This window comes from Chanodichthys erythropterus, chromosome 2, assembly GCF_024489055.1.
Source record: "Chanodichthys erythropterus isolate Z2021 chromosome 2, ASM2448905v1, whole genome shotgun sequence".
NCBI classification, from domain to species: Eukaryota; Metazoa; Chordata; class Actinopteri; order Cypriniformes; family Xenocyprididae; genus Chanodichthys; species Chanodichthys erythropterus.
Genome location: NC_090222.1, coordinates 10,781,637 through 10,805,183, shown reverse-complemented (window position 1 = coordinate 10,805,183; position 23,547 = coordinate 10,781,637). Strand labels below are relative to the sequence as shown.

The following is a 23,547-nucleotide window of genomic DNA, read 5'->3' as shown; positions in this document are numbered from 1 at the left end:
CTACAGTAAAGGGCCACAAGTATGTAGATACCCTAAAACTTGCTGAACATTTAATTTCAAGTCCACTTGCATTAAAGGAATAGTTCACCCAAAAATGAAAATGTTGTAATTACTTAGTTACCCTCAAGTTGTTCCAATCCTGTATGAGTTTCTTGCTTCTGTTGAACACCAAAGTAGATATTTGTAGTAGAAAGAATGTTGGTAACAAGTAAAAAAAAAAAAAAAAAAACTAAGGAAGTCAATGGGGGCCATCAAAGGTCTGGATACCAACCTTCTTTAAAATATCTTCTTTTGTGTTCAACAGAAGAAAGAAACTCATACAGGTTTGGAACAACATGTGTTGAATAAACGATGGCAAAATTTTCATTTGTGGGTGAACTATCCCTTTAAAAGGAAGCTGGTCCTTCCAGTGCTGCTATAACAGCTTCCACACTTCTCGGAAGGCTTTCTGCATTACTAGGAAACATACGTGTCAGGATTTGGTCCCATTTAGACACAAGCATCTGTGTGAACAAAGGGATGTCCACATACTTTTGTCCTTGTAGTGTACATAAAATGCTTGTAAATGTGCCCAGTATGATTCGATATCTGAAATGAAAGGGTTCTTTCTCCTGGTTCACAGAAAACCTTGAACTTCTGCTGCACAGAGTGAATGACCTTGTGGAGTTTAGAATCGATGCTGTTTTGCAGGAAATGAGCACTGCTACACTGTGTGTGTTGCCTGAAGATGAGCCATGCACCTGCGAGGAGTTTGTTCAGACTACTAAGGTGCACACACATACATAAAGCAAATGTATTCTTAGCAACATGTGGTTATTTTTCAAAGGATTGTGAGGCTAAATTATTTCCCCTTGTAAAATAAATCCAGAAAATAAAATATAGGAGTCTCACAACCTTATGTAATCAGAAAACCTAACTGTTTTGTGAGATAGTGATTTTATATGAATTTGTACAATGTGATTCATATAGAAACTTTTTTTTTTTTTTTTTTTTGGTAAGCATGAAGATCCATCCCTAAACATAACTGTCACTGGGGCATAAACACATTATGAGTTTATTTTGGTGTCTTGTTACTGCTACCATTTGCTATTACATCTTTGTTAACCCTAATTTCATGTCTTGACCAGACCAGCAAAGTTTTCTGACTGAAGAAATAATTAATCTGATCATACTCATCCAATGTATTTTTCATTCTAGGAGCTTTGCATCAAAGGAGCCCAAATGCTGCATACCAAAAGCTCATTGGTGGAGGAGGCAGCCAATGAGCTGATTAATATGTTACTGGAGTTTGAGCAGAAAGAGGAAGAAGAGAGAAACCGTGATGAAAGCAGGACAGAGAGTAAAGTGGAACAGATGGACAGTGATGGTGAGATCTGCTGACGATCCTCCTTGCAGTTTGCTCTAGAAATTACCTGGATTTTTTCCTAACCATATTAACACAGATTGTCATCAATGTATGCCAAATACATCAATTTCAATTAATTTAACAAAAATACTCAATTTGATAAATTAGGTATGTTATCCATAAATTTGAGTAGCTGTGAAAATGCACAAAACAAAAAATGTACTTGCCTCTGAGAATACAGATATATGAGAGTTACAGGTCTTCATGGTTTAGTAAAAATCCAAAACAATAAACCCATAATATATCAAATGTTAGATAAAATATAAAACAACAGAATAATTCACCATGGATGTATTATCTGGGTAATGTGTTGGCCATTTTTATCTAATGCACATAGACAAAATTGGCTTTCCATAATGATATTTTTTTCAATAGATATAGTTCCCTTTTGAGGAAACATTGATGCCGTGTCATGGTGGTGAGAACACCAGCGTGAGCTGTTGTGTGTGAGTCACGTGTACCAATTTATTGGCCAAGGATGCAGTCAGGTGATGCAATGTCGTGCTTGATCAAGTCTATAAATAACACCAGCGTCACCAGCTTCTTGTCTTCAGAAGCCGCTTTGTTTGTCACTGTATGTGCAAAACTGTCTGTCTTTGTCTGGAGTTAAAAAAATAAGAAAATGTCTAAGTTTAGGAGATGTGTTTTGCCGTGTCCAAATTCTTTCCCTGGGGATGATGGACAGAAGTTGTTGTACAGTGTGCTTTGTTTGGGAGAGGAGCATGCTCGATCAGCTCTCAGGGGAGATGATTATCCACACTGCTAGCCTAGTGGCCTAGTCACCAAAAATGAACCTCCCCTTCTTTCCTGACATCCCTCCTGAGATCTCAAGATCATGGAGAGCCTGGCATTCTGCCCATGTTCACAATCTGGAAGAAGAACTGAACACTGTTGAGGGCTTAAACCCTGATGCTTTGAAAGAGCTCCACAGGGCCACAGATTTGTCTTGCCATCTTCCATTCTATGGCTGCTTTGGTGGTTACGGAGAGGAACCTGTGGCTCACCCTATTCAGTTCAATTCACATATCATCCTCTGTGTTTCAACAGCATGCTCCCCACTACGATGAAGCCAGAGCAGGTTCCGTTGCCTTTGCAGAGATTTGAGTCTCTCCTGGGGAAAGGGGCCATTGAACGTGTTCCCCTCCCAGAAGGAGACTCAGGATTTTACAGTCAGCACTTTTCTGGTACCCAAAAAAAGATGGGGGGTTGCGTCCTATTCTCGATCTTCATCTCTTGAATCATACTCTGCAGATTTACATGTTCAAGATGTTGACACACAAGCTTAACATGTCTCAAATTCAATCCGAGGATTGGTTTATCTTGATAAACTTGAAGGATGCATACTTTAACATTCTATACACATGAAGTGTCTGAGGTTCGCCTTTGGGGGTGGAAACGTAGCAATATCGGGTCCTTCCATTCAGCCTAGCATTGTCTCTTCAGACTTTCACCAAGTGGGTGGATGCAGCTCTGGCTCCTTTGTGACTCGAGGGCATCCTTGTACTAAATCGTCATCAATGACTGGCTCATTCTAGCCCTGTCACAAGAGATGGTGGTTAAGTGTCACACGCCAAGCTTTTTCTGCCCTTTCTATATGGTGGAGTGCCCAGTTTCTAAGCTTGGGTCCCTTTTCTAACCTTGGGTTGCTGTCTAACCTTGGGTTGCCATCACAAGATCATCACGGTGGATGCCTCACTCACAGGTTGGGGCACTGTCATGGACAGACACCCAGCCTCATCTCTCTTGCCACATCAGCTGCTTGGAGATGAGGGCTGTGTTTCTAGCACTAAGTCACTTCCTCCCAGATCTCACCATGTGTTAGTGCGGATGGAACACTTCGGTGGTCACTTACAAAAATCACCAGTGCCGGCTGAGTTTGCACCCCCTATTCAGGCTGGTGCAACAGATCTTGCTCTACATCCCAGGACACCTCAATATGGGAGCAGACATCCTGTCGAGGCAAGGCTGAGTTCCCTCTGGTTCTCTCTCAATCCTCCAGCTCCTCTGAGGCTGGATCCCATGGTACAGACGTGGCTGAGGCTGCGTCTGCGTCTGTATGCCTTTCCCCCGATTGCTCTGCTCCTGTGAGTTCTGGTGAGAGTCTGTCAGGAGGGGTTATGGCTAATATAAGTAGCCCCATTCTGCCCGGTTGGTTCAGTACTGAAGTTTTAACAAAAGCATCTTTCAGTTGGACTGATCCCGCTACCCTCAAAGTGTATGTGGCCGCTATTTTGGTTTGCCACAACCAGAATCGAGGGGTGTCAGTGGGGAAAAATTCCTGGTGTCCTGTTTCTTTTGTGGTGCTAGACAGCTGAGGCCTATCTACAGACCAAGTCCTTCATGGGATCTTTCGAGTGAGTCAGCCTCAGAAAAGCTTCTGACTCTCAAGGTGGCTTTAGTGTAGCTATTACCTCTCTAACAAAGGGTAGGGGACTTGCGGTCCCTGTCAGTTGCCTCCTCCTGCCTGGATTTTGCTCATGGACTGGTCAAGGTGATTTTGCACCCTAGGCTGGATTACGTCCTGAAGGTGTCTTCATCACCGTTTCATCCTGTTGTTCTTCAAGCCTTCTCCCCTCAACCATTTGAAACTCAGAATCAGGTGAGGCTTAACAATTTAGTGTAGTCCAGGCAGGTAAATCTGATCAACTCCTTGTCTGCTTTGGGGGGGGTGCATCTGAGGTTCTGCCACTTACAAGCAGACTATATCTCACTGGGTTTCGGATGCAGTTTCCCTTGCCTATGAGGCGCTTGGTGTTGCTTTGCCTCCAGGTGTCAGGGCCCATTCCACAAGATGAGCTTCTTTACAAGATGTTTCTGGTCCTCTCCGCACACATTCATCAGGTTTTATAATGTGGATATGGGCTCAACCCCAGGGTCTCAGGTCCTATTCGTTTGAGTCTTTCCTGTATTTACAGATTTGTGCTTCTGCAAACTCTTCACAACCAGTGATGCAGGCATCCTCTCTGTATGGTGGTGTGTGTATTGTAATTTAAATAGTGTCAACACCATGGTGTTGTGTTGATGTTCCCTTGAAAGGGAACATCTCAGGGTTATGTATATAAGTTCCCCGAGATGTGGAATGAGACGATGCCTTGCAGTGCCATACTTCAAGTACGCCTGTGCAGCTTGTCCAGACAAGTGAATCTTCGTTTGCCATTTAAAAAAAAAAATAGGTATAAAAATATAAATCCAATAAACATCTATGAAATTGCTGGATAAAACAGTTACTACTAAAAATATTGATATCAAGATATTAAAAGCTTAATCATTCAACAATATAGCTACAATCAAAAGCGGTGAGTGCCACCACAAAAAATCACAATAAAAAACAAACAAAAAACAAACAAACAAATCAAGTACCAAATAATTCTTTATTGTTTTTGAGAGGGAGGTAGAGAGAGAGATTGATTGATTGATTGATTGTTTGATATCATTAAGTAAATTTGTGTAATGTTGAATACACCATGTTCTGTTTTATTTAATCAAAGGAGAGGAGGAATGTAAATCAGAGGGTCGTCTTTTGTCACGTAGCACCACGGCCCCTAGCATTGGCCCCTCTTCCCCACTGGTGAGAAAGAAGAAAAAGAAGGATCTGATGAAGGTAATGGAGGAGGAGGCAAAGGAGTTGCTTTCTCATTTTAACCATCGGAATGTGGATGCATTACTGCGCCTGACGCGTAACACCCTGGAGACTCTACGCAAGCGCATCCACGCAACATCACTGATGCAGTTTCTGGGTTTGTTGTTTTTCTAATAATTCTTTAGCAAATACATTTTTAGTATATTCCAAAAATTGTTTGAATTATGAATTATAAAAAATTCAAAAAAAGACAAAAAAATGTCTATTGTTGGTAGCATAGTGCAGCTCATGCACAAGCACTTTTAAAAGAAGCAGCTTTCTGTTGATCAGTGCAACAAATTACCAACATGAAAATGAGTGAAGTCTGTGTGGGGAACGTTTTCACACTCTTATGAAAATATGATTGTGCGGATTCATATCTGAATGACTAATTTCACAAAGCATTGGAAAATGTGACTGCACATTTATTCTTTTTTCCAAGCGTGAAGCTTAATATAATCACTTGGATGGTCAGCTCTAGCTCATTGCTAATAAATTTCACTTCCCATGCAGCAGAAGCAGATTCCCCTAGTCGGCAGAAGGGAAGTGGGCTGCAGCCTATCTTTAAGGTGGGAGTGTGTTTAGCCATCCCAAACATCATCATGGTTCCAGGGCTAGATGAGGTTCAGCAAGCCTTGAACAGAGCTGTGGACTGTGTAGTCAGCGTCAGTAAAGGAGTTGGACAGTGGAGCAAGGAGAGAATTTCCAAGGTGGGTTTTTTTTTTTTTTTTTTGCACTATATTATACAGAGATGAGTCACTGTTTGTACACTTGTCTCCTTAGGCATTTTTCCCCCAATAATAAAAAGGTGAAACATTTTTTTCCATTTCAAATCAAAATTGCCTTACTTTCTGTCATGATCACCAGTGAGAGTGCCCTTTCAGCCACTAGAGGGCACTCCATTCCGGACTCTCGTTTCCACCCATTGCATTCACTACATTACCCATAACGCACTCCCCGGACTCATTATCCTTTGTTCATTGCACCAGCTGTTTTGTATCACATCATTAGTGTCTGTCTATTTCTACCTGGTTTGTTTCTGCCTTTGTTTGTGGTTCTTTGTTTAATGTCACGTACTTTGCAATTGAAAAAAAAAAAAAAACAGGCAAATATCCAAATCCAGAAAGTCAGTCCATACAAAAAACAGTAAACAAGCAAAACAGAAAACCAGGGAACAAAAGTACGTGACATTAAACAAAGAACCACAAACAAAGGCAGAAACAAACCAGGTATAAATAGACAGACACTAATGATGTGATACAAAACAGCTGGTGCAATGAACAAAGGATAATGAGTCCGGGGAGTGCGTTATGGGTAATGTAGTGAATGCAATGGGTGGAAACGAGAGTCCGGAATGGAGTGCCCTCTAGTGGCTGAAAGGGCACTCTCACTGGTGATCATGACACTTTCTTAAAGACCTTAAAAAAATCAAAGTAGACTTTTGTGGATTATAGTCCATGTGTGTTTGCATTAAGGCAACCTGACTAAATTAACTTTTAAGACAAATACACATTTAAAAATAGGCTTTGTTTATTTATACTGAGTGCAAATAACCAACCTTGATTAGTACAATACCATACTTCTTCATTTTACACTTGTGTGGATAGCATCTATCATTATTTGCACATAAACAATATGCTGTTTGTTGATATTTATACTTGGTGCAAACACTATTTACCCTAAATAGCCACTCAGGCTGAATAGCCATTCGGGAGAATGAATCAACATGAAACACTCATATTGCATTCAGTGTTATATTCAAATGGTTGTCTAATTAAATGCTCTATGCAAAGAGAATATCCCTCCCTCTTTATGCAGTACCACCAGCTAGCAAATGATACTCCATGGCTGTGACATAACTAAAACCCTTTGACTATGAGTGGAGCAGGGATGATGTCAAAACCTAGAAGATTAATTCACCACTGGTTCTCTCAAGATTTTCCTATGGGGTTTTTAAATTTATGAGTAAAATAAAGCCAATATAACTTTGCCGAAAAATTGACATTTTGTTCTACAAAAGTTCAATCTTTCGTATCTAGTTATTTATTAGAAACATACATTTATAAAATAAACATACCAGGTTCAAAATTTGCATTTTTGATGTCTTGAGGGAACCAGTGGTGGATTAGTCTTCCGGGATGTGACGTCATGCATGTAGCATTCTATTATGTTTCCTTTATGTATGTCCCCTTCTTTCTGGTTTCATTATACTACTAACTTCTATTCAGCTAATGTGCAGAATTAGCATTAAATCATTTGCAGTCACTTTGAAAAGTGTTTGTTTAAGCATCCCATGTTAATCATGTTTTTCCTGACATAAATGTTGCTCTTGCTCTTCATAGTCTATCATTAAAAGGTGCCCTGAAACACATTTCGTTTTTAGCTGTCACCAAGGCCTCTTATTTTTCAACCCTTGATTAAAAAGTTCAACCTTGCATTTATTTTTGTTTAAAAACCCTGTTTCACTTGAAAATGTCACATTATAGAAGTAAAATGGATTTCAAAGGCTATTTTGTGCTGACTTTAAGTAGCCTATTGTTACCTTACCTAGTATTTTATTCACCTTTTGTTCTCATACTTAACTATTTAGTTTTCTTGAACTGGTGTGAACTTATAAGTAGCAGTACCAAATCGATGCTGTTTTTATTTGAGTGCAATATATGCAAAATGTCAGACTTTAATATTTTTGTTGTCACAGAGGAAAATGAGTGAGCGACGCATGGCCGCTCTGAAACAGAACAGCCAAGAGAGTGAATCAGAAGACGGTGAATCAACCTATCGCAGCCTCGGCGGTACGACTTTTCCTCACGCTCTATAATTACACAGCTCAGCAGAGCAAATCAAGAACTAACAGGTCCTTGGTCAGTTTAAAATTTGTCTTTATAATGGCTGAAAATTGAAGCTCTGGATGGATAAGCTGATCTCTAACCATTTGATAAATGAAACTGGGGGAGAGATAAAGATAATGAATGCAGACAGTGGATGTGATTTTATGAAGTGGTGACATGTCCCTAGTGTCACGATAACAATCTTATCCACATTATTTATCTTCTCTCTATTGCTCACTCTCAGAATAGGGAAACTGACACAAAATTGACTGAGTACAGCAGTGCCACAACAGCATATCTCTGCCAACCTTAATAAAGCAGCACTGCCTGTAAATCTTTCATCCCTTAAAATAGATTAGAGATAAAGGGTCCTTCATAGAACTGATTTGAGGCAAAAAGATAATATTTCTGTTTTGCAGAGATATTCTTCTCTTATAGCTCCTCTCTGCTCTTGTTTATTAACTTGAATTACTCTTCTTTGTGTATTTTTTCCCTCTGAAGGCAGTACCTCAGATATATCGGCATCTGCAAACCAGGTCATTCCCATCCAAATCAAGAACTACCACAAAAGCATTTCTGAGAACAAAGAGATTGTCAAGCTGGTTTCTGTGCTTAGTACGTCCATCAACTCCACCAAGAAGGTCTGTTTATTTTAGAATTTTTGTCCTAGACTATTATAAATCAATTAGCCAGAAAATTTCCCACAGACTAAAAAATTCAAATATTATTTATTTATCTGAAATGTCATCAAATAAGATTCTAGAATGAATATAATAAACTTTATCTGCAGGAATTACTGTGTCAATTAAGGCATAACCAAAATCATCTGACCTAGAACAGAACTGTACCTCAAAAATAGCATGACCTCATAAAATAAAAATGTAGTGTAGAATCAATATTGCACTTTTACAAAAAAAAAAAAAAAAAGAGCTGCACATATCTGCATTTAAACCCCCTTGAACGCCTTGACCCATAGACTTCTATTGTAAGTTTATTACTGTAAACACAAATTAGTTATAGCTTATATTTACAGCTATACCTATAGCTTAGTTATATAGCCTTTGCTGAATATGTTTGCTTCATGCGGTTGTTTATGATCTGTAATGTGTGTTACTTGTCCTGTACTGTTAAACAGGACATAATGAATGCTTTGGATCGATTTAACCTCTATCACCACATCTGGAAGAAAGATAGAGAGGAAACCATCCAGAAATTCATCCAGGGGAACCCTCTTCTTTCTGAATTTGAGTCGCAGATCCTGTACTACAGAGACCTGGAGCTAGAGATTAATGCAGAGCCTGAGTCTATCTCAGTAGGAGCTCTGGCATTATATACAGGTAAACAGTCTCTGAATCTGGCAAAACTAAGTTCTAATAGTGAAAGAGAGATTAGCAGAAAGCCAAGAGGCATTCACAAAGCCAACACGGCAGCCACAGAGCTTGTAATAAAACAAGAATCAACATTGGCTTGGCTTTTCGGAGATAGCGAGAACTGAGGGACTTGTTGTAAAGGTGACGCTGAGATGACGTTTTTATTATTCAACAGGCAAGTAAGGTATTTTATTTGAACAGATAAACCAAACACAACCAAAACAAAAATAAAAATAAAATGCATGCAATTTTGTTTTATTTAATTAATAGCAGGCCAAAAGTTCATAGTGTACCTTTAATTATTATTCTGTATTCTAATTCTATTATTATATTCTAAGGACCTTGCACACTGAGTCAGAAATTTTCGTATGCGTTTTTTCGTATTTGTCATCCTAAAAATTTGTCACACACAGAAACCTTGCACACTAAGTCCGCTGCGTATTAATTCATCTGTTGCAGAAAAAAAATTGCAAACAATGCAAAATGGAGTCTTCAAGCAGTCATTTAGGTGACCAGGTTTGCATGCTAGTTACTGAATTAATAAACCCTGGCTGGGACTAACATTAGCACTATTCATTACAAATGGATGAAGGACATTATCAACAAGCTATTGTTTAGCTAACTTGAGCACAATATTGTATAATCTATCTACACCCTTTGTTTTGAAATCAGTACAGTAGCTTTGTGCTGCGAGACAAAGTGGATCAACTTGTCAGACGCCATTCTGGATTTTGGCGTTCGCTTGTACGTTAGCTTTGAACTGTCAAATTACCTTTCAAAATGCTTGCTACAGATGTGAAAAATGCAGAAAATCTAACCCGATCTGATTTTTTTAATGACGGACCAAAGTTTCGTAAGCAGTGTGTAAACGTGATTGACATAATGTGAGGTCGTACTTATTTTTTAACATGCGAAAATTCCGGACGAGAATTTCGTAAACAGTGAGCAAGGCCTTTATGTATAAGTAGCAGTGTGCTGGTGACAGCTTTTGGAGGAAAGAATTTGCTTTTATTATTATTATTATTATTATGTTTATCAAGCTACAAAAAGCCCCTTTATTCTTTGTGTGTCGCTGAACTTACCCACAGCGGATCTGAAGCTGGCCCTTACTGCTGAGACAAAGAGCTGGATGGTGGATTTTGGTCACCATTGCAACAGGAAGTATCACATGGAGATGGAACAGATCTTCACTTTTATAGATGAGGCGAGCAAGAAACTCAACAGGCAGATTAAGGACTTGGATGATATTCGTATCGCTATGGCAACACTCAAAGAGATCAGAGAACACCAGATCTCCATAGACTTTCAAGTTGGTCCAATTGAGGTACATACAAATAAACAGAAAAAATTCCACTTAAAACATTTTTACACACATTTTCAAAAATATTTACACAGCTCTTTTTCATGTAATAATAATTCATGGTGACCACAGCTGCCCAAATCCTAAAAAAGTTATTTCAAACAACTTGATTACAGAAGATCTGGAATATAAGTATGTATAACATGTATGCTGAACAGACTTTTGTGGGTTTTTTTTCCTACAAAAATTCTCTTATGTTCCAATTAAATAAATAAATAAATATATACATACGTACATACATACATACATATACATATATAGAGAGAGATCAGAGTGGGAAAACAATACATAAATAGTTTATTATTAATTTTGGGTACATTATTAATTTTAGTTAATAATGGGTACAAAACATAAAACATTTATGTATTATCCTATGATATTAGTGCAGTGTCTCTTTTCCCTGGTGTTGGCCTGCAGGAATCGTATGCCATGCTACATAAGTATGGATTACTGATTGCCAAAGAGGAAGCAGAGAAAGTGGACACACTTCGGTACACCTGGGAGAAACTGCTTTCCCGCAGCACAGAGGTGCAGAATGAGCTGGTGTCCCTCCAACCAAACTTCAGAGGAGAACTCATCAAAAATGTTGAGACCTTTGTGGAAGACTGCCAGTACTTCTACCATGACTATGACAGGGTGAGTCCTGAGGGGAAGGTAAAATCTATCCATCCACTTCTCTTGCTTTTAGACAATCCCTCAGGCAATTATGGTTTCAAGCCCAAACAGAATTGTTTTCCTGTATTTATATTCCTGTGGGTGTTCTGTAATATAAAATGCCAGAAATCAAGCCACAATATCAGAGTGATTCTTTGAAACAACTGATGTTCTCACTGTACAGGGAAAACAAAGTGGTTGTTTATCATAAATTAACAATATGTTCATATGTGATCTCTGGTTTTGTGCACATCAAATCCTTAGGATGGTCCCATGGTGGTTGGATTGGCTCCCCAGGATGCCAGTGATAGGCTTATTATGTTTCAGGTACAGTATCCTGTAAATTACAATGGCTGTTTGCATAAACATGATTTAAATATTTAAATAAGTACTATCATAATATAACTTCATTATATTGGATACTTGTTTGGCTAATTGGAAAAATATTTGTAAAATAACTGCTGAACTACACTGAAAAAAACAAAAAAAAACAAAAAAGATTTAACATGCATTTTTATATTGGTCAAAAATCATGGTTCCCTTTCGTGGGAACTGTCGACGCTGCGTGGTAACGCATTGGGAACCTTCTGCGTGATGTCGTCACTGAAGCACTCATGTATCTAACCAATCGCGTAGCGAGACGTCAGAGACGGGTGACGTCACGGACCAGGAAACTATAAAGCATACCCAGATGCAGAGCACGCTAGCTTCTGTGTCTTCAACAAAGCGCTCTATGTTATCTTGTCTGTTTTATTTGGTGTTGTTTGTCCCGTATCATTACACTATCTCTTTGTCTGAGGACAAGAGTTGCACAAACACACACACATATATATATATATATATATATATATATATATATATATATATATATATATATATATATATATATATATATATATATATAAATAAGACAATTATAATGGCGGAGGAAAAACGTTTCAGGAAGTGTGTGCATCCCTGCCCCAGATTCATTCCTGATGGGGACACACACGATATGTGCGTTTTTTGTCTGGGGGTTGAGCATGCCCAGGCAGCTCTTGAGGGAGCTGTCTGCGTGCATTGCGAGAGACTAACCCTCAGGGTGTTGAGATCTCGCCGAGCTGAGGCGCAGCGCCGTTCACAGATGGAGCTGGCGGAGGGGGTTGAGACGGGCCCAGCCTTATCTCGCCCTTTACCCGCCAGCCCCAGTGTCTCTTCTCAGGCGGTGGAAGCACGCGTTGCGGTTTCTTCCCCCCGGAGAGAGGCATTGGCGCTTCACCTCTCTTCCTCCGAGGAGGTTGATGTGGTGAGCGTCGAGACTGGGGAAGAGGACCCGCCATCCTCTTCCCCAGCATATGAGGAGCTCCTGGAGGTAGTGACCAGGGCTGTGGCCAAGTTAAAAATTGACTGGCCAGCAGAGCGGGCAGAACCGAAACCAAAAAGCAAGCTAGATGAGCGCTTTCTGCCCGCTTGGTCGCTACCCCAGCGTCGGGGTTTGCCGTTTTTCACGGACCTCCACACCAAGGTGTCGAGGTCGTGGAAAAGGCCCGTGCAGCATCGCGTATTCAGCCCCCAAACGTCTGTATATAGCAATATAGTGGGGTTGAAACGGCACGGTTATGCGGCGATGCCCCGGGTTGAAGAGACGCTTGCGGGCTATCTCTCGCCCGGGTCGGCATCGTCACTAAAAGCCCCGACGTTGCCCACCAAGCCCTTAAGAACAACATCAAGCTTGGTGGGCAAAGCATACACGGCAGCAGGTCAGGCGGCGGCATGTCTACACACCATGTCGCTGCTTCAGGCATATCAAGCAGACCTGCTGGGGGAGATTGATGAGAGCGGGGAGGCCACTTATGATTGTATTCAAGAGATCAGGATGGCAACTGATCTCGCTCTCCGTGCCACCAAAGAGACGGCCAAAGAAATCGGCCGGTCTATGGCAGCCTTGGTGGCTACGGAGAGACATTTGTGGCTGAACCTCTCGGACATAAGGGAGCGAGACAAAGCTGCCCTTATCGATGCGCCGCTGTCCCCTGCGGGCCTCTTCGGCGACGCTGTAAATACAGTCGTCGAGAGGTTCCAGGAGGCGAAAAAACAATCAGCGGTGTTCCAGAGGTTCATCCCCCGCCGCTCTATCCCCCCCGAGGCTGCTGAGCGGGAGCAGCCTCGGCCGTCCACGAGCTCCTCAGCGCACCACAGAGCGCAACAGAAAGTGAGCGTGGCCACTCGAGCTCCCCCACAAACAGCTTGGGGACCGGGTCGGTCCGCTCACAAGAAGCCTTCCAAGGGCAAAACGGACCTGCGGGCCGTTATTATCGCCAGGAAGGCTTCAAAGCGGTCCTGACATCTGTGGGTCAGGACCCAATGAGGGTGGTCCCCTCCGGAGGAAGCCGGGAAAAAATACATCTAATCCCCGCTCCCCTTCGGCACCCTCAGGGGGACAGTCCATCAACCCTGCCACCCAGTGTGCGTCAGGGCACGGCGGTCCCCGCCGGTCCTTCGAGGAGGGCCGGCCACTTGATTCGGTTTTCTGCCGGCGCGCCGTGTCAGATTACCGAGCCAAGTGCTCAAAAAACACCAGAGACCAGTCTCGAGAGACTGGTTCCCTTAGTAGATTTTTTGGCAGAGTGGAAACTACTTCCAAATATATCAAATTGGGTGCTGCTCATGATAGAAAAGGGTTACAGAATACAGTTCGGGTCTCGCCCGCCCATATTCAACGGGGTCCTTCCCACAGTGGTGACCCCCGAGCAGTCTCTGGTAATGGAACAAGAGGTTATGACACTCTTGCAAAAAGGAGCTATAGAAAGGGTCCCTCCTCCCAGCAAGCTGTCAGGCTTCTACAGCCGTTACTTCATTGTTCCAAAGAAGGATGGAGGACTACGTCCTATCATAGATTTACGCGTGTTAAATCGCTCAATCCAGAAGCTCAAGTTCAAGATGCTTACACTCAAACAGATTATCCCACAGATCAGGTCCGAGGACTGGTTTGTGGCGATAGACCTGAAAGATGTATACTTTCATGTGTCCATCCATCCTTCTCACAGGAAGTTCCTCAGGTTTGCTTTCGGGGGCGAAGCTTACCAGTACAAGGTTCTTCCGTTTGGCCTATCGTTATCACCCCGCAAATTCACGAAGTGCGTGGATGCGGCTCTGGCCCCGCTGAGGCTTCAGGGCATCCGCGTACTGAATTACATCGACGATTGGTTGATTCTAGCTCAATCAGAGCAACTGGCAGTCCAGCATCGAGATGTTGTTCTGCGTCACATGGAGAGGCTTGGGCTGAGGCTCAACGCAAAAAAGAGTGTGCTAGTTCTGGTTCAAACTATCACTTATCTGGGGGTAGTCTGGGACTCCACCACGATGCGGGCACATCTGTCTCCCGCTCGGGTGAGTGCCATTCTTATGGCTATGAAAGGGGTGAAGTTAGGCCAGTCACTCACTGTAAAACAGTTCCAGAGGCTGTTGGGTCTGATGGCAGCTGCGTCCAACGTGATACCTTTTGGCCTCCTGCACATGAGACCCTTACAGTGGTGGCTCAGGACCAGGGGATTCTCCCCGAGGGGAAATCCTCTTTGCATGATCAAAGTCTCACGACGATGCCTTCGTGCTCTGGTCATGTGGAAAGATCCTTGGTTCCTGTCCCAGGGACCCGTGCTGGGGACTTCTGGTCGTCGCGTAATGCTTACGACTGATGCTTCCCTCACGGGCTGGGGGGCGATCATGAGTGGCCGTCCAGCTCAGGGCTCATGGGAGGTCCATCAGCTCTCCTGGCACATAAATCGGCTGGAGATGATGGCGGTGTTTCTGGCATTGAAACACTTTCTCCCAGACCTGAGAGGCCATCATGTGTTGGTCCGCACGGACAACACTGCTGTGGTCGCCTATATAAATCATTAGGGGGGTTTGCGGTCTCGCCAACTTTATTACTTGGCCCGTCAGATCCTCCTGTGGGCCCAAGGGAAGCTGCTCTCCCTGACAGCAGCTTACATCCCAGGGCGCCAAAATATGGGAGCAGACGCCCTGTCGAGGCAGGGCCCGAGGCCCGGGGAGTGGAGACTTCACCCAGAAGTGGTGGATCTCCTATGGAAAAATTTCGGTCGAGCGGAAGTCGACCTATTTGCTTCGGGAGAGTCAACCCAGTGTCCACTCTGGTACTCCCTCACCCATCCAGCACCTCTGGGGCTGGATGCCATGGTACAGACGTGGCCGAGGCGGCGTCTGTATGCATTTCCCCCGATCGCCTTGCTCCCGGGAGTTCTGGAGAAAGTACGCCGGGAGGGGGTCAGCCTAATACTGGTGGCTCCCTTTTGGCCAACCAGAATATGGTTCTCGGACCTAGTGTCCCTACTAGACGCCTCCCCAATGGAGCTTCCCCTCAGACAGGACCTCCTGTCACAAGCGGGCGGCCGGATAATACACCCCCGCCCAGAATTATGGAAACTATGGGCCTGGCCTCTGAGGGGGCCAGGTTCGTAGATGCTGGTCTCCCAACCGAGGTTGTGGAGACCATATTAAACTCCAGAGCTCCCGCCACGAGGAAGCTTTATTTATACAAGTGGAATCTGTTCTCTGCCTGGTGCAGACGTATTAATGTGGACCCTGTCCACGCCTCTATTAGCCACGTGCTTACATTTCTCCAAGAAAAGTTCTCGGAGGGCCTATCCCCTTCAACGTTAAAGGTTTACGTTGCGGCTATATCTGCCTTTCATATTCCCCTTGTAGGTGGCCTTTCGGTGGGTCGAGACCCCCTGGTCACTCGCTTCCTCCGTGGCACACTGAGGTTGAGGCCTCCAGTGCGCACAAGGGTTCCGGCCTGGGACCTGGCCGTGGTTTTACAAGGGTTGGCCGAGGCGCCCTTTGAACCAATAGAGGAGGTTCCTGAGAGGTTCCTCACTCTATTTTTCTACTTGCTATTACTTCTCTGAAAAGGATAGGAGATTTACAAGCACTGTCAGTTGCTCCCTCATACCTTAAATTTGCTCCAGGAATGGTGAAAGCATTCCTGCACTTGCATATGATGCGGCCGGACAGCCTTCTCCTCTGAATGTCCGTGCCCATTCTACGTGGGGTATGGCGGCATCAAAAGCTTTGATGTCAGGTGTCTCCATCGGTGACATTTGTGACGCGGCTGGCTGGTCATGTCAGCACACGTTTGTAAGGTTTTATAACCTTGATGTCGGCTCCACTCCGGGGTAATCAGTTCTGCCAAGATAACCTGGCAAGTATTTGCCGCTACGGCACAGTTGGGATAGCGTTCCCAATGCGTTACCACGCAGCGTCGACAGTTCCCACAAAAGGGAACGTCTCAGGTTACAGATGTAACCCTGGTTCCCTGAGTAGGGAACGAGACGCTGCGTCTCTTGCCGTACCCCCTGCATACTTGCGAGCATTTGTCTCAGACTTATCCAGAAGCTAGCGTGCTCTGCATCCGGGTATGCTTTATAGTTTCCTGGTCCGTGACGTCACCCATCTCTGACGTCTCGCTACGCGATTGGTTAGATACATGAGTGCTTCAGTGACGACATCACGCAGAAGGTTCCCAATGCGTTACCACGCAGCGTCTCGTTCCCTACTCAGGGAACCAGGGTTACATCTGTAACCTGAGACGTTTCTGGTTTAAACCTGTTTTGTTCAGTTTGCCTAGAAGCAAATAACACTCCATAGAAAAATTAAAATAAACTATTTTGTTTAAATAATATGCAAATATTGGGGGCGTACATATTAATGTTCCCGACTGTTACGTAACAGTCGGTGTTATGTTGAGATTCGCCTGTTCTTCTGAGGTCTTTTAAACAAATGAAATTTACACAAGAAGGAGGAAACAATGGTTTTTCAGACTCACTGTATGTCATTTCCATGTACTGAACTAAATTTTTGATTCTAGGGCACCTTTAAGGTCTGGACACAGAGGTGCCAATTTATGTGTGAAAATGATTCTTCATGCTCCCACTAAACCATTCTTCATAATTTGAGCCTCATGAATCTTGGATTTGTCCTCCTGGAATATGGCCATAAATATGAGAAAAACAAATACGTTCGGCTTTAAATAAATAAAAAAATAAATAAAAATTCAGTTGGTACAAAGTATAATTTTTTTATGCCTCAGGTTACATATGTGAGGGGATGGAACTCTCCATGTGAGCCAGTGCCTGAAGTATGTGTTTATACATGCCAATCGGCGATTGGCTGAGCATGATGATGTTGCGATGTAGCATAGTATGTCACTGAAACCATAAATGGATGCCATGTCAGCGTGTCGCCAGATTCTAATTTTCTGAAGAAGAATATGTCATCCGCTTATTGTCTGAAGGGACTGTAAGCAGGTGGGCCCCAAGGCATGGCTAAGAGACGCAGCGTCTCATTCTCTGTCCTCAGGGACAGAAAGGGAACTCAACTCTGCATAAAACATGCTAGAGGAATGATATACCCATACCGCCATGCTGAGGGGAGTGCGTGCCACGCATGGCAGTGACAAGTTCAATCCAGCTAGTTCAACACAATCAACCCTGAATGCCACCAGAGAGGCTGATCTGGCTTCTAGCTGAACTAGTAACCTAGTCTGCCAACAACCTGTCTGTTTCCTCTAGACACAGAAGTCTCATGAAGAGACATCCAGAAAGAGGGACTGCAGAAAGGGCAGTAGACCAACTCAGACTGGATCTTAGAGATGGGCATCCTGGAGAGCAGGACTCAGTGAAGTGCTATCGACCCTTGCAATTGAGGAGAGTTACTCTGCTCGATCCTAGGATCTACAAAGCACCTATGTTTTAAGGCGCTAAGGAGGCCATGCACTCTATAGGAACCCTCGCAAGGGGAATGCTCACAGCCTAAGAGCTGATCTAACTGGGAGGCTTTGAAAGAAGCCTTCAACCACTGACCAGACTTAGGAAGCTAAGTACTCAAGCCCAATCTCAGAGCAAAGAGAGTACCAGCTCGACCTATCAGGTCGACCAGGCTATAAACTAGAAACAAAGGTGAAAAAACGGTTAGCCAAGCCAGCAACACGCAGAGGCGTGCAGTCTCAGGGAGGCCTGAAGGCCAACCACCTGATAACAAGACCCTGCTGACCAATACCCAGCTGCTGGGGACCCAGCTGCTGGCCAACCAACTGGTATCAAGTCTAGACTGGAGAAGTAACCACACTGTGGGAAATTCACCTCAAAATTGGGGCCTACTATGGCCACGCATCTCAATGGCGAACGTGACTGACTGTGGCCATCGCTAGCTTCCATACACCTATTCATTAGTGGCTGGCTCTCAGAGAGGCCTGTGAAGGCCTGTTGCCTGAAAACTAGCTGCTATGGCCAGCAGCCTGATAGCAAATAGCTAGCTAGCTGTCCAACACCTACAACCTTGGGCTCGCCCACAGGGAGGCCTGCTGTCTTCCAGAGCAGCCTGCTAATGCCAACAAACTGAAAACAAGCAACAGCTGGATGCCAGATGCCCACACTGCTGGGGACTCATCCTCAGAGAGGCTTGGTAAGGCCTGCAATCTGAAGTCCACTACTGCCGGGGACTAGCCTCCAGGGCGGCCCATCAAGGCTGACTGCCTGGTAGCCAGTTTTAAGTGGCTAAACCATTCTAAATAATACCCACACAAAAGGCAGCTCACTCACAGAGAGGCCTCTTAAGGCCTACTTATTTAAAAGCAAATCATTGCTAGCTGAGCTTTCACATACCAAAGTGCTGGGGACTCGCTCACAGGGAGGCCCAGTTAAGGCCAGCTACCCGGAGCATGTCTTGTTGCTACAACATCCACACTAATGGGGCTGACCACAGAGAAGCCTGCTAAGACTTACTATCTGACGGCATAAGAAATAGCTACCAGAAAACCCATTTACTGGGGCTGCTAACAGGGAGGCCTAACAAGTGCTGGCTGCTAGGGGCCCAGCATGGTGGGAACTCACTGTGAGAGGAGGCCTGTTAGGGCCTACTACCCTATAGCGAGTCTAGCAGCAGAGATAGTTTACTATTCAACAATGCCTGGGACCTACCACATTGTCAATGAGCGGTGTACTCAGTCAAAGCACTTTTTACCCTTTAAGCAAGGGGAGTACAAACATACGCTAACATGCCCTAGAGGAGGCCCACCTGCGCCTACTACTCTAGATGAACACGGGCGTCAGCTCGTGGCAATGCTGAGCAAGGGAGCGTACTAAATGACCAGCCCGCAGTGAAGGTCAAATACTGCTCGAACTGAGCCACAATGGTGCAGAGCAGATAACAGAGCTATAAGCGAAGCACTCAGAAAACACCTTGTTTACAAGGTAGTACTATCTGCCTAACCCTGAGAAACTACAGGGTGGAGGCCAACCACAAAGACTCCATCATGACATAAATAATATCTGTACTCAGCCCCAGGGGAATAGGGGCTTTCCATAGAAAAACCACCCACACTCGACACAATTTCTGAATGCTAGTTCAGCGGGCTTAAGAGGAGCCTAGTGAGGGCCTACCTGAGCTCAACTTCCAAAATGCAGGCCGCAGCAAGCATTACTAATCACAATAGAAAAAGGAACCATCTATTCTGCCCCTACACCAATGTGCACCATGTAGAAGGGGGGCGGGCCTTGGCCAAACAACTCTTAAATGAGAGGCGGCCAGCACTAGGGATACAAAAGGGAACCTACACTCACTAATGAGGGGTCAGAGCTGGAATGTAAAACAGACTACCTTCACTATCCCTAGTACTATCCTAGGCGAGCTATCAGGGTGGCCCGGGTGAGGGCCAGCCCATAGCACATAGATCTACCTAGTGCTCCTCAGAGCAGCAGCCTCTAAACAGCAACTCTCAGCTGAGAGGGGTCAAAATCAAATGACACCGCTAAGGTGGCTAAAGAATACCAAAAATCCTTAGCTATCCTAAATTAATCTTAGGATGAGTGACGCTAACCAGGTAACAATATCAGGTGGCCCCGTGGGCCAACACTAGACATTTAATCTGAAGTCAAAGTGTTTGTCTCTTTGCAAAAGCATCCCTCCAAACCTATAGGAGAGGAGACAAACTACTATACCCTGAGGTGGCTATCAAGGCGGCCTGAAGAGGGCCAGCCTGAAACAGAGCAGCGGCCTCAAATCCCCTCTCAAGTGGGAGGAGGCCAGCTTACTCACTAATAAAGAGAAAAACAAAGGAGTGTGGTCTCACCAGAGAACATACAATAAGCAAAAACCAACACTCTTACCAAAGAAGACCCAAATGGTACTTCTTTCTCTCTAAAAAATTGTACTAGTCAACCAACATGGAACTTCAGGGCCCTAATTATTATATTTTTACAATAGATACAATAAAAATAAAAACGTCCTTCCTAATTTAGATGAATGCCCAAGCACATCCTACACAGGGAACAGAGGTCTAAAGAAATACATTATTATTTCAAATAGATACAAGACCTGATAACCATTCCACCTGCGGCCATAGGGTGGCGACCTCCACCATAGAAACATGGTGTCCTCACTCTTACAAGCCTGAAAGGATCTTCTCACTGTCAAAGCCAAAAGCAGACCAACAGCCACATGCCTGATGTAAGAAGCGCCTGTGGTTGAAGAACGGAGCCTTCTGGTCCCGTCCACGGCCCAACCTATCTGGTTGAGGACTCAAACCTAGCAGCATGCATGTCTTGAATGCCGCAGGTCTAAGTCGCTCAGCAGTTCAGCCTGGTGCGTCTGCCACACAGCCATTGTGTGCAGAGCAGCACCAGCTTGACCCGCTGCTGCGTATGCCCTGCCATCTAAGCGAGATAAGAGGCTTAGATGGCAGAGTCTGAGCTTTCAGTGTCAATGTCCACTCCCTTTATTATTTTTTTGCAAGAAAAGTGCTGAATAATAACATTTATTATTATTATCATTATTATTATGATAATTAGCCGGAAGCATTGACACATACCCATATTCCTTCCACAAAACCTACACAGGGAACAGTGGTCTAAAAGAAATACTTTAGTATTTAAATAGTAACCAGTGCCCGGTTGCATAAAGCACCTTAAGTTTTTCCCTTAAGTATGACACTTAAGGCGTGATTTCCCCTTAACTAAGGGAATGACTTAAGGGTGTTGCATATAATCTCTTAAACTGTTCTCTTAGGTAAGGGAAACCGTTAAGTGTTTAACGACAGCATCCCAGGTTTTGCCGTTAAAAAATTCTACTGTTGCCATGGACACGTTATTTGTTAATACGTATCGTGGTAAGTTTTCACAGAAAACAACATAATATGGATAAGGAAAACAAAAAAGAAAACCAAATATGAAAGAGACGAGAAACTCAAATTGATTGTTTACTCAAAATTGAGATTTCTGCCGTCATTCACTCACCCTGACACCCTCATGTCGTTCCAAACCCATAAGACTTTCATTCATCTTTTGATAACAAATAAAGATATTTTTAATATTCTCTCATCATTTATGTCCGTTTATTGAAAGACATCCATATGATTACGGCTGTGTCGGAAGCTCAAATGTGCGCGCAAGAACCAATGAGGTTTGTTTTTGCGTGTGATGCACGCACGTTTGCGCTTCCGTTGACCATATAAGATAATAAGATATGTTATATTTCATCAATGTTTATGTGAATAAACCGCTAAAGTACAATTTGTCTATCATATAAAGCGGCCGATCGTGGCACGTTATACGACTTGGATTGATCCTGCTCACTCTGTGTAACACTTAAGGTGAAGTTTTACGAACCTTACGATATACTTAGGGAAATGAAGGTTAAGGGGCTTTATGCAACACTTACGCATTACTTAAGTGAAAAATATATACTTAAGGGAAATTCTTAAGGGTTTATGACGTTTCGCCTAAAGAAACCCTTAAGTAACACTTAACGGTTATTTTCTGCAACACCCTTAAGTTTAAGGGAAACATAAGGGTGATCTTAAGGGAAAATTACACTTAAGGTGCTTTATGCAACCGGGCACAGACCTAAAACAGTTCGACCTGCGGCCACAAGGTCTCACCCTCTCTATCCTCTTAAAGGAGCGCGCTCACAGTTTGCATAGGCAGCTCCATCAAGAACTTACCATGCTTGCTCTTCCCCAGACAGAGGACGCACAGCTCATGTGTGTGATCTAGTGTCAAATAGCGAGGACACAAATCCTCTCTGTGCATTTTATTTTGCCAGATATTTCTTTACACAAGACAGTCCCTGAAGACGATAAGCAGATGCCATGTTGATTGGACACCCCTTTTATACATGCGGGTTACATTGTTATGATGTCATGGGCTGTCGCTGGTCAATATGATATTGCCGAGATTGGATATGTGTTTCAGACACCAGTTCCTGTGGAGATGTTCCCCTACCGTGTTTTATGCAGCATTGAGTTCCATTTGGAAATGGAACTGAATATCATTTAGAAAACCCTTGTCTCAAAATATGTTCAGTAATTTTAGCGATTATCTTTTGCTACTTAAATCTACATTTTACATCAAATCAAATTAGACCAAATTAGCACAGATCTGCTGTCCACGATCACGTCAAGTATCAGCCAAATTTTCATGTGCATCATGAAAAGTGAATGTTTTGGAAAGAGCTGCGGTAAGTTTTTGTGCCATCTAGTGGTTCAGAGGAAAATAAAATCCAAAGTGCCTTTTACTCCAGTGTTCCTTTTGCCACATTGTACCCTACATATACATTAATCATTGGTTTGATGATTTATTTTAAAATGATCTGGCATTTCACAGAATCGCTTTGACAACCTGTTCCGCAAGTACATCACATACACAGGTGGGGAGGAACTCTTTGGCCTACCTGTTACCCAGCATCCTCAGCTGCTTGAGATCAGGAAGCAGTTGACTCTTCTCCAAAAGCTCTATGGACTCTACAACAGTGTCATTGATACAGTGAATGGCTACTATGACATCTCATGGGCCGACATCCACATTGACAGAATCAACAATGAACTTCTTGACTTTCAGACGAGGTGAGAAGGTTACAGAAGTCAAACTAAATTTCTGAAGACCCTCTCTCTGGCAGTCATGTAATAAGTTACATTGAAAAGCATGAAGGCACCAGGGGATTTCAATTGTGCGGGGCTGTTCTGGGTAATCGCAGAAGCTTCTCAGAGAATAGATTCATTCTCCATGCCTGTCAAGGACTTAAATTAAAGTCAGCTGGAGCAAGTACCAGTGTAATGCAATAATCATTTCAGAATAATAGGATGAATGGAGGGAGAGTTTTCTGTCTGATACAATTTAAAGGATACTTGAGTTCAATAGAGTAGGTATGAACATCTTTATAGTTTACAGAAAAAGTTATATGCAGTCAGCAAGATTTACTTTATATGCAGTCAACATATACGGACAACATTTTACAAAGCTAATAATAAATTATATTTT

The 23,547-nt window shown here is 43.4% G+C and overlaps 1 protein-coding gene across 2 annotated transcripts in view; it reads left to right on the top strand.

The window, feature by feature from the left end:
* dnah5 (dynein, axonemal, heavy chain 5) overlaps positions 1-23,547 on the top strand; it is a 184,869-nt gene that overhangs the window by 39,349 nt on the left and 121,973 nt on the right. Inside the window, exons 17-27 of one of the 2 annotated variants that reach the window (XM_067392512.1) lie at positions 623-768; positions 1,198-1,366; positions 4,897-5,142; positions 5,538-5,734; positions 7,723-7,813; positions 8,348-8,493; positions 8,988-9,189; positions 10,311-10,546; positions 11,000-11,218; positions 11,501-11,563; positions 22,894-23,132. In XM_067392512.1, coding sequence (XP_067248613.1) covers positions 623-768; positions 1,198-1,366; positions 4,897-5,142; positions 5,538-5,734; positions 7,723-7,813; positions 8,348-8,493; positions 8,988-9,189; positions 10,311-10,546; positions 11,000-11,218; positions 11,501-11,563; positions 22,894-23,132 — 1,954 coding nt within the window. Of the gene's footprint in view, positions 1-622; positions 769-1,197; positions 1,367-4,893; positions 5,143-5,537; positions 5,735-7,722; positions 7,817-8,347; positions 8,494-8,987; positions 9,190-10,310; positions 10,547-10,999; positions 11,219-11,500; positions 11,564-22,893; positions 23,133-23,547 lie in introns of both variants that reach the window. The other variant, XM_067392504.1, reaches the window with a different exon arrangement.